This window comes from Daphnia pulex, chromosome 10 (genome assembly GCF_021134715.1).
Source record: "Daphnia pulex isolate KAP4 chromosome 10, ASM2113471v1".
NCBI lineage: Eukaryota > Metazoa > Arthropoda > Branchiopoda > Diplostraca > Daphniidae > Daphnia > Daphnia pulex.
In genome coordinates this window covers 11173742-11184865 of record NC_060026.1, presented here as the reverse complement: position 1 = coordinate 11184865, position 11124 = coordinate 11173742, and the positions used below count along the sequence as shown (strand labels likewise).

General features: G+C 37.0%; 2 protein-coding genes and 1 long non-coding RNA gene across 4 annotated transcripts; 2 read left to right on the top strand and 1 right to left on the bottom strand.

The window, feature by feature from the left end:
* The first annotated feature begins 855 nt into the window (after positions 1-855).
* On the top strand, positions 856-4145 carry LOC124204225 (zinc finger protein 2-like). The gene is made up of 7 exons (XM_046601270.1): positions 856-2215; positions 2273-2412; positions 2479-2590; positions 2661-2773; positions 2864-3040; positions 3097-3278; positions 3357-4145. The coding sequence occupies exons 1-7, from the start codon at positions 982-984 to the stop codon at positions 3826-3828; spliced, it is 2430 nt and encodes an 809-aa protein (XP_046457226.1). The 5' UTR covers positions 856-981; the 3' UTR covers positions 3829-4145.
* A 2937-nt stretch (positions 4146-7082) lies between these two features.
* Positions 7083-8356, top strand: LOC124204095. Its single transcript, XR_006878746.1, has 3 exons — positions 7083-7734; positions 7799-7982; positions 8061-8356. It is a non-coding gene; the product is annotated as an uncharacterized LOC124204095 (long non-coding RNA).
* On the bottom strand, positions 8276-11096 carry LOC124204094. Of its 2 annotated transcripts, XM_046601110.1 has the most exons (9): positions 10862-11094; positions 10190-10796; positions 10057-10119; positions 9899-9955; positions 9759-9833; positions 9622-9696; positions 9443-9526; positions 8927-9107; positions 8673-8855 (listed from the first exon to the last, which is right to left on the bottom strand). In XM_046601110.1, the coding sequence occupies exons 2-9, from the start codon at positions 10794-10796 to the stop codon at positions 8807-8809; spliced, it is 1191 nt and encodes a 396-aa protein (XP_046457066.1). In that variant the 5' UTR covers positions 10862-11094; the 3' UTR covers positions 8673-8806. The 2 variants fall into 2 exon arrangements, with proteins under 2 accessions (XP_046457065.1, XP_046457066.1); XM_046601109.1 differs by having other exon boundaries at positions 8276-9107; positions 10862-11096.
* Positions 11097-11124: the final 28 nt, after the last annotated feature.

Sequence of the window (11124 nt, the reverse complement as noted above, 5' to 3'; positions counted from 1 at the left end):
AACGTCATCTAGTGATAATAAAATGAACCATCAAATAGAAAGCAACTGTTTTTTACATAGATACGTCTATATAATATAGATACCGATATCGATATATCTGAAGTCTGCAACAGATGATATTTCGCCATCGCCCGAGCTTCTTCTTACTCTGACATTTTGCTAAAGTAATGAGGGAAAGAGAGCGGATGCGCGCATGTCTGTACATTTTCATGCTGAAAAGAGGGAAGCGATAGCGTATAAGCTACAGGATATGTTTAGAATACAATCAAAATTGATGAAATTAGGTGGGAGTTCATCTCAATGGATTGAATGCGAAATGCTGTGCAGTATGGAATAAGCGATTCAATAACAAAGCGATCGGGATCGATGGTTCCAATGTACATAAAAAGAAGCTTTCAGCTCGAAGCGATCGGACGGTGAAAGTCATTAATTCAACAGCTTTTTGGATGGCGATGGGATCTTGAGTTCACCTTGATGGCTAATCAAACAGAGGATAGTATAGAGAATGAGAGAATAGCAACGGATTTGCCATCTATCAAGCTGCTAGAATCCTTATTCAACCAGACGCTGTCCCTTGTTTAGTACACTGTTAAAAAGGGTAGGCCCTACCACTTATAGTACGAGAGACAGCGGGGTCGTCGTGCAAACGATGTAACGTGAAGGTGAAAATCAATTTGTTTTGTATATCTGACATAACGGTATATAAGTTCTCCGTCATTGTAAGGCTTTTTTTTTCTCTTCAAATGCAGTCTGTCTGAGTAAATAAAGATCACACCAAAAGATTTGTTAATCTGTCCTCTCAAAACCTACGTTCAAAAAGCGCGCCAGTAAGACGGCAACGCAGTTAGTTTTTTTATTGTAGTCTGCTACAGTTTACTTATTTGCCTTGGTCTGTGTGGTATTATAAAAAATTGAAAGTTTATGCACTGGACTGTTTCTCCGTGATGAAAAATCTATTTGTATGTAAGTGTTGTTGAGAAAATGAAGAAGAAAGTGAATAGCTTTGTTAAAGTGCATGGTAATGGCCATGCTAAATGTGTGGCACAGAGCATCTCAGATAGTTGGCAAAAAGAATGTTATTCCAATGTGAGGCTCATTGCCAAGGATTGTAAACAACCTAATGGAGAATCAAAATTTCTTTCAGCTAACAAGTTTATTCTTGCTGCTGCCAGCAAGAAGTTTGCTATGATGCTTACTGACACTGATGAAGATGTCGACATTATAGTTCCAGACTATGATTTTACTACTTTGAAGCTCCTGCTACAGTATGTTTACTCTGGAGAGGTGTTTGTTGACTGTTTCACAAAGGACCTGTGTTCACTTATTGCAGAGTGGGATATTTGTAACCCTGAAGTTATTCCAGTTACATCTACTGAAAAAAGCAACAGCAATTCCCAAAATGTTACGAAAAGTCAAATTGTACCTGAGAACTCTGGATATAACTCTATCAAGTCTATCAACAAAAAAACTCCTAACAAGAAAAACCCAACAATTGTGTCTAACGACAGCAATATTGACAATTACCAACTTGCAGGACCTGATAATCAACTACAAAGACAACAACCTAAGGAGTGCATAGTAACTAGAGCTAAGCAAAAATTGAATTCAGGTGAAGAGAAGATTCCCTTAGTGGACACTTCAGAAAATCTCTCTGCCGCTGGCACCAATTCCAACCCTGTAGGGAAAGCACCTAAGATTCCTGTTCGAAATAAAAATAAGATCCGAACTAAATCTCTCTCAGCGGCTGCTTCCATTCCATCAAGCGGATACGTCTTTCTAGCGACTTACATCAATAAATCCAAGAACAAGCTGCATGAAAGAGTAGTGACGTCCAAGACGACATCCGAAAAGAAAACAGGATCGGTTGCCCAAGTGTTAGCAGATGGCGGTTCCACAAATTCAGTTACGTCACCCTCGGATGAGAGCGCAGGAAATAGCAATGTCGACGGCGAAAAGAGCAACGAAACGATAGATTGTAATACGGGTGGTGAAAATGCATCAAATCGTTCAGACAACCAGGCTGCTGAAGTGGACACTAAGGATGACCTACAGGACCTTGCATTAGCCTTAAAGTTCCTGAAGAACGAAAAGACGAGTAATCAGGAATTGAATACTTTAATGCTGGATTTATCAAACGAAGTTCAACGACATAAGAGTTACGCGAAGCATTTTCTTGGTTCCGACAGCGTTAATTCTGATTCTTCTGGTCAAATAGGTATGGTTGTGTTTATGTTATTGCATTATTTAAGATAATATTTCAATTTCTCTTTAGCATCACGAATTCCTTGTTTGACTTGCGGCAAAATAGTCTTTCGTGATTATATGTCGACACATGTAAAAATTCATACCACTGAGCGGCCTTATCTGTGTGATCAATGTGGACAAACGTTTTCACTTCCAGAACGTTTAAGAGTAAGTGTAAAATTAAATGCATTAGACCAATCTGCAAATGTGTTAATGTGCCACCCTTGAGATTAGAATCACTTGAAGAACATGCATCCTGATGAATCACAAGTGAAACTTCACATTTGCCCTGAATGCGGAAAAGTATTTAAGAAACCTGAATACCTAAAACGACACCTCACATTTCGTAAGCCAAAATGCATATCGAATTTGTTGCCTAAATGAATGAAATATCGCTAACTAAATTAAATTTGCAGATAACGGGTTGAAGCCTTACAGCTGTCCATTCTGTGACAAATCTTTTCGCCTACCTAATGTCCTTCTTAAGCACAAGCGTACACATACTGGGGAAAAACCGTATGAATGCGAGGTAAATTATCAAATAATACATTTGTTTGCATTCACGTTCGTGGGTTTCTCTATTTTATTAATTTTTATCTTTCTGATTACCGTTATTTAGACGTGTCACAAACGATTTTCTGCTCGTACAAATTACGTTGTACATGTACGGACTCACCGAAAGAAGAGTAGGATATTAGAAACAGCGGAAAGTTTTGTTGATCCTGAAACTCAGCTACTCAAATGTGATGTTTGCGACACTACTTTCCACAGAGAATATGCCTTCCTTGTACATAAGGTAATTACATTTTTTAAATATAAATGGTTCATATTATGACATGTACATGTCTTTAGGCTGCACACAAGGGCGAAGCGCCAAAATTGCCTTGTCGACACTGTTCAGAGACGTTAGGCTCATACAAACTACTGCGGGAGCATACTCGGGATCAACATGCTGATGCCCTTTATCGTTGCGAACATTGCCCTAGCATGTTCGTCTACAAGACGGCCTTACACTCTCATCAGCAAGTCCACATGTAATTTAATTGACAGTCTATGTTATGCAGTGTGCATTCACATAATTGGAAATGAATTATATTTTCTTATTTTTACAGGGAAGGTAAGCAGTTTTCCTGCGACTTGTGTGGAAAAGAATTCCAGAAAAAAGTTACACTAGACATGCATCATCGCAGCATTCATTCGGATGTTCGCCCGTTCCCATGCCATTACTGTGACAAAACCTTCAAATCAAAACTGACCCAACGCCAACACGAGCGTATTCATACGGGCGAGCGCCCTTATCAATGTCCTCAATGCCCCAAAGCGTTCCGTCAAGATGTGCACCTTGCAAACCATATCAGGTTGCATACAGGCGAGAAACCGTTTGTATGCACTTATTGCAATAAAGCCTTCGCCCATAAAAACAATCTTAGCATTCACATCAAAATCCACACTGGGGTCAAGAACATGTGTAGTGTATGTGGCAAAGTTTTCCGCACCATCGTCAAACTGCGTCTTCACGAAAGTACTCATACTCCAACTAGTATTCCTTCAGCAGAAGAACAGACGACGGGTGACATTTCATAATCGCATTTCTTTTGAATTTTCAAGCTAGTGTGTCAAGTTCCTCAACGAAAGTGCCTGGAAGCTGGAAGAAAAATTATCCAAAAATCCCATGGTGGTCATCAAGGTTAATGTAAATGAATTGCTCTTAATTCAGATTTTGCATTGATAATAAAAATACATCTCACTTGGTACTCACGCACATGTGTGACTTTACTCAGTGAGTTTAACATGTGTTTATAAGTTTTTGTTGTTGTTACCTCAGCCATTCAGGATTATGATGAAATATAATAATCAAGACATTTGAATTTGTAAATAAAATTTGTTTTTTTATTCTTTAATGGTGTAGTACTGTATTTTAGTAGACGACTAATCGTTTAGCAATCACAATATCATTATAATTGAGAACTTGAGAACAACTAGTGTAGATTACAATAAATGAACAATGCGTTATAACTGCTTCTCAGATTTTCATTTTGACCTACTGTGTATTCAACGGTCGGACCTATTGCCATGCCGGTCCGACAGGGCAATAGCCATAGAGGGCTATTGCCCTGTCAGTGTTAAAAACCCCATCTAGCGACGGCTATTGCAATTTTCATTGCTTATATACACTTTTACTTTGGTCTAGGCTTATTGCACCCCGGAATCCTTTTCTAAAATTGTCTCGGTCACGACTCACGAAGACGAACCATGTTAGTGTTATCAAGTAATGTGTAACATTATGTATAACATTCATTCCCCGTCACAAACTAAGATGGATATGATGATTCTTATATCTATGAAATATGTTATTGAATTCTCAGGTTAGATAACCATAATAATAGTAAGCATTTTCCCATCTCGTTCAGTGCAAATCAGTGCAAACAAATAATCTTGTGAAATAGGCATCACAAAGGTTAAAGGGGCGTGCTAGTTAAAGCGATATACAACACACGGTGCACTTTAGTGTGATAAGAAATCATCGCGGAAATGTGAAGACGATGGACATGCTGAGATTGAGATTATTAACGATCATTGCAAGAAGATTCAACGTGGAGACAACATGGCTTAGATATTAAAAAATCAGGGACGGAAGAGAATATGATCTTTCATACAACATAATAACATTTTCGGTGGCTCTTAGTATAAAAATCAATAGAGAGATAGTACACAGCCGCAAGTGACGGTAAACACACTCTTGTGTAAAATTAGAAGCAATATAGGTCGTAGGGCGGCAGGACTCAATCATTCAAATTTTATAACAAAACTCTTAAACTAAAAAATATAATTGGCGCAGGAATACAAAGGAAGAAAGATTTCAATGTCACGGTATCAGGTCTATCCTTATAAATTAAGTGAGCTTTCCGTCTTGTTTAAAAAATATATAACTTAACCTTGTTTGTTTATTATATGGGGTGATTTAAGTGTTTAAAAAATAATCTACCCAGTGAAAGCATGTGCATTCAAAAAGTGAAACGATTCACGGATTCAGTGCAATGAAACAATTTTTTAAAGAAGCAGGATGGCCATAGTTTTTGTGTTCATAATTTGTTGTTTAGCAAGACTAATTAATTTCCGTTAATTCTCTCAGACGTAAGAGGGTGAACGGTGAACCATGCGCAGCCAGTTCTGCATAAAACGGGAGTCCCGTTGGTCCCATCTTATTTCTTATTCAATTCATCACGTGTAACGTGGGAATCAATCAGAAGAAAATGGGGAAATGGTGAGTCACGTTGCTGGTCGATGTTTATTCAAGGTCGTAAACAACCCCTCGAACCCTATTCTGACTTCTGAGAACTCCGGCTCAACCTTCAGCCAAACAAGGTCAAGGGGGGAGACTGAGGGTGACTCACTCTGTTGTTGAAAATGAAACCATGTAATTTACATGCTTTAAATTATAACGCATTTGTTTTGTTTACAAAAAACAAAACACAATAAATGCGTTGCGTTTTTCAAGAATATGTATTACTATAAACAAGTTTTTAAAACTATTCACCCATAATGATCCAAAATTTTATAAAATATCCTCCGGAATTAATAATATTCCCTAGCTTACGTTAATTAAACACTAATTTTGGTTTGTTGGATCATAACTGATCATAACATGGTAAAATAAAATAAAAACGAGAAATTATTTCGTGTCTAACACAATAACGTCCCACATTATAACTTACAAGGTCGTTAACTTAATTCTACATAGCAATCATACATATGGATTAAAAAAGGCTACCATTTTTTAGACTTTTGTTCTTCATATCATGGTCATAAGCTATTTTTATTTTCTTTCATGAAAAAAAAATCGCAAACATCCCTTGCTAACGGGTAACGCAGATGAGCTGACAATTTTAGTTGGCATTCATTTGAATTCAAACAGGTTACCAAAAGCCGTCACCAGATGGGGGTTTTAGCACTGACAGGGCAATAGCCCTCTATGGCTATTGCCCTGTCGGACCGGCATGGCAATAGATTTCACGGTATTCAACCTTGTAATGTAATATGTATTTATTAGGAAGTTTATTAAGCACACAGGAAAATTTGGCAACCTTAAGTTTTTAAAAATTCAAATATAAGAGCAATATGGAAATATTCAAGAGTTGGGTTTTAGAAAAAGTGTTCGTTTCGCACCCCATAGCAATCACTTGAAAACTAATTGTTTTATATTATCAAGACAATAACTGTAAGGAGTTGTGTAAGAGACACGCGTGCATGTAAAACTAAAACCAGCTTTTTAAAAACATTCACACCCCTAAATTTTTATCGCAATCGATTTTTTTCAATTCCTGTTACATTATCTAATGAAAAAAATTTTTTTTGTCATTTGTTAGTCGATTAATATTATGTGAATTTCAGACAGAATAACACGAAACCTCAAAGGGACGCGACATTTTCCTCCTCCTTGAACATGAAACCAGTGAAATGGGTGTAGTGGCGATAGTCGTCATACAATTATTATGTGATGTAATATAAATATAAAGAGGTTTTCGAGTCTGAACATCAAATAGTGAAAGTATTTCTTAATGAATAATTGCAAAATATTTATCAGGCTTGATTAGTCACTTGATAACGTTGTTTTTAATTGGTTTGCAAATTAAGAAATGCATTCTTTTCGTTCAATAACAAAATAATTGCAACTTTGGATTGCCAGTAGATGATATTAGTGACAGTTTCAGACTTTAGATCAACTTATATTACAACAACGAGTTTGAAAACCACTTGAACATGTTCAAATTTACTGCAATTGTATTGCGAACTTGAAATACAAAAAAATTTCTTCACTAGGGTCACTAGTTGTAAAAATGTCAGTATTCCAGCCGGGTATGTGGCGCGTACCTGTAATCCTGCTTCTGGGAGGCTTGGTGTAGTGGATGGCTTGAGGCTGGGAGTCCTGCTGGATCGTCGCTTGCGTCGAACAGGTGTCCGCACTAAGCTTGGCATCAACATGGATCGGTTGGAGGAATCCGGCAGATCCAGGTTATCTAAGGAGGAGCGAATCGGGCCAGGAGGGAAACCGAGCAGCCAAAAGTTCCCGTGTCGGGCAGTAGTGGGATCGCGCCCGTGAGTAGGCGCCTTTCAGTAGCCCAGCCAATAAAGTCACACCTACATCTTTTTTCGTCTTTTTTTTCTAATTGAATTTCATAGATTCAGTATTTTGTTTACTTTATTTCACCATAAAATTTGTTTTCCGAATTTTCAGCATCAGTCGGGAACATAGGCATCGCACTGTGACAAGCTATAGCTAAATTGAATCAATCGTTCTCGTAGTTGGCAGTACGGGAAGGGAACAATAAGGCCTCATGAGTCCTGGCAGCAGCAGAATTTGATTTATTTAATGTTACATTTTTACTGATTGAAAAAAATTGCTAATCAAATTTTCGCTATTATTTCAGTATAGTACATCAGCAAAGAAAAAAAGTCGGCTATTTAAAAGTTTGTGGCCTTCTGATTTAGGTAACGCATTGAAATTATTATTAGTGTAAAAATAATAACCTGCAAATTCATTTACTCTCAAAAGGAATTCTGTGCCGATTTCTTGGCCCAGTTAGTGGGCTGAATCGAGGATTGAGCTGAATTCTGTGCCGGGCTGGATCAAGAAATGCGCTTTTGCCAATACTATCCTGCTGTCCAGCCAAGTATTGATTTGACTGTATGACTAAGGACTTCACAGTTTACAGTAGCCTGCCCTAGTTCGACAATACGTATTCTAAATTTTTTCCTTTTATTCTGCAGTGGCAATTTCCCTCAAGGTAACTTTTCTTATATCTTTCCTCCGAGAGTGACAATATACCGGAAGTTGTGCTAGTCACGTACTCACGGCCCATATCAGCCGATGGATAAATTTCGTACCAATGGCCAATGATACCTCGAGGAAATTCCCCACGTCTTGGAAATTAATAAATTATGTCTTTGGTGCGCCAGCTCCCCTGATCATGTATTGATGAATTAAAACTAAAAATGATTGGAAAAGGAAATGACAATAAATCAAGTGTGGTGAATTTCAAGTAATTTAATATTTCAATGGTTATCCGGCATGCTTGCTATGCGACTCCATCCTATCTCCTATCCTAAGCTTTCGTTACACGCGAGTTATGTACGAAATATCCTAATAATAATAATACACTGTTAATAAAAAGAAAGTCCGGCGAAAGTGTTGTGGAATTGATTGCTTGTAATTCCAATATACATATAGATTCCATTCACACCCATTCATACTACCTTGCAAAAAATCAATTGCAAGTACCTTCCCACTGACCACTTATCACTTCTAAAAGCGTTTTGAATTATGATTTAATATTATGTGAATTTCAGACAGAATAACACGAAACCTCAAAGGGACGCGACATTTTCCTCCTCCTTCAACATGAAACCAGTGAAATGGGTGTAGTGGCTATAGTCGTCATACAACTTCGCCACCCCTGCTGACCAGTTATCAATCTCCACCCAAACTCGATCTCTGTTTTTCAAGTTCAGCGTAAGCTTAAGGGTTACTTGATCGTTTTGACCAGAGAGAGTGTTTGCCGCTTCAACAAAACCCGATCCTATATGACCTCCGTTCAAATAAAGACCAATTCCTAAATAAACATAAGATGATGAAGATGGAAATTCCACCAAACCAGTGAAGGAGAAGTAATAAATTCCTGACAGTGGAGCCGTGAATATCCCCGATGTCAAATCCATAGCGTTCCCTTCGTTCACCACCGCCAAATCGAACGGAATCGGAGTTTTAGTTGTGTAGAATGAAGAATTTCTCTGGACGTAGAAATGGACGGAAGGCGATTTGACGTTGGCGCATCCGATCGAGCATCCGATACATTTGTCTTTGTCTGAAAGAATTAGACAATCAATATACGCATACGTTTAACTATAGTGAAATCTGTAGTGGTTTTTACCAACTCTTGTTCTTTGTTTAGTACCTGTGTGTAATCACAACATATTTGTTGTGAGGTTTAATTAACTTTTTTAATTTTATTTCAAATACTAAAAGTTGTCAAATATGTTACATTTATTTTAAATTAAAATTCCGTTAGATAGAAAACTGAAGTAACGAGATAAATACAACAACATCAAGATATGTTGTCGTTTCTCAAATAGCTCATCGTTATAGTATTCAGCAACCTATACCTTCTATTCACAATTTTGATCATTTCTAATATCTTACCGTTCAATTTTGCCGACATTTCCTCAACGACGGCCTTCGTTTTCGTTAATTCGTTCCAAGTCATTTTTAAGTTGTCCAAAGCCACTGCAAAATCCAATCGAAGAATTTTGATTTACGATTTGTTTCACCGAGAGTAAAATAGTTCCAAAATATATTCCAGTAATCATACAATAAATTACCTGCCAGATTTTTTTCAGTGACTATGATTTTATCAGCTAACATCCGTGAAGTTGTTGAAAAATCCATTTTAGTTTCTGAAATTAAAAAATTTATAACTTTGTTTATTTTTCGTAATAGAGTATAGCAAACTAAAAACCTTGTAGTGCCATTCTCAAATTTTCATTAGCGACTTCGCATGCTGCCGTTATTGACTTTTTTGAAATTTCTTCATCTACATAATTGATATGATTAAAATTTTAAAAATATAGTTAATTCATTTTATATATACATTGATACCTTCCCTAAAGGCATTCAGCTCTTTCATTAATTTGGCTTCGATGTTTGTCAGTAACTCTAAAAATGTTTACAATTTTTTCCGTTAAATTATAAATTCTACTGGTATTTGACTATTTGTACATTAAATTGTAAGAGTAACATTTGAGTTATCTTAATACCTTTAACTTGTATTGAAAAATCTTCTTGGGTTATTTTAACCCCATTATTATTGAAACAAGTATCTATAGAAATGCAAATAGCATTTGAATTATCTTATGAATCTAACAAAAAATACAATCAACCTATACGTACCATCTTTCAATTCAGGATTGAAATCAAGTCGCAAATGTTCAAACTGTTTGGGATTGCTGAGCATTTCAGTCTTCACACGATCGCAATCTTCTCGTGTCGGGCAGATCAGACTAAACCTGAGTGATGGCTGATCCTTGTACGCAATCCATTCATTAGTCAACGAGAAATCAGCAAAATTCAGTTTGCTGCCGGTCAGCCTGACACTGTTGAAATGAAAGACTCGCACTTGATTCGGCTCGATTTGTTGGTTGAATATCTGGGTGAGGTGTTGAACCACTTTAGTTCTGATTTCTTGATTCCAAATTGCAAAACTGATACTGAGAAACCCTTGAGTGGACGTTTGATGAAAAACAGAAATGACATTCATGTGATTTAGTACAGCAATAGGCGAATAGAAATAAATCTTCTTGTTGCTCGAAGTTGTTTGACTGTCGTAAATATTAATACAAACGGATCTGTAAAGCACCGAGGAAATTTTTATCGGCAGCGGTTTATCCTCGAGACTCTTCAATGAGGTAGGATCGGAAAATTCTGATTCTAAAGAAGCAAAACGTGCCAGACAAAGAATCGACGCCACACCCAGTTTATATGACAACAAAATACCCATCTGCAAATATATTGGTATATTTTAGAAACAACATGTCAAGAATAATTTGTCTAACTATGAATTACCTTTCAGATAATCAAAAACCAATCTTTCGATGTTATACGGCGAAGCTAGAGTATGGCTAAAGATGAGACTGAATGGAATCAAGCGAGGAATCAAGGTTAAATCTGTTGCTTATTTAGTTATTTACGAATATGCGCTTTTGAATGTGACGAGTACAAGTGTACAACTGCCACGAACTTCTTTCTTGTTTCTTTCGTGCAAAGCAAAGCCTTAATCACGGACACCGGCCAGCGCCTTAGAAAAATAAAATATCCCAAATAAAGCC

Excerpts from the sequence above, each read along its gene's own strand:
- LOC124204225 (XM_046601270.1), top strand. The coding sequence starts at position 982 with ATGAAGAAGAAAGTGAATAGCTTTGTTAAAGTGCATGGTAATGGCCAT. Across the intron at positions 2,216-2,272 it reads TGATTCTTCTGGTCAAATAG|CATCACGAATTCCTTGTTTG; the intron begins GTATGGTTGTGT and ends ATTTCTCTTTAG. Across the intron at positions 2,774-2,863 it reads AAAAACCGTATGAATGCGAG|ACGTGTCACAAACGATTTTC; the intron begins GTAAATTATCAA and ends ACCGTTATTTAG.
- LOC124204094 (XM_046601109.1), bottom strand. The coding sequence starts at position 10,796 with ATGGGTATTTTGTTGTCATATAAACTGGGTGTGGCGTCGATTCTTTGT. Across the intron at positions 9,956-10,056 it reads TTTTTCAATACAAGTTAAAG|AGTTACTGACAAACATCGAA; the intron begins GTATTAAGATAA and ends AAACATTTTTAG. Across the intron at positions 9,108-9,442 it reads AATGTCGGCAAAATTGAACG|ACAAAGACAAATGTATCGGA; the intron begins GTAAGATATTAG and ends TAATTCTTTCAG.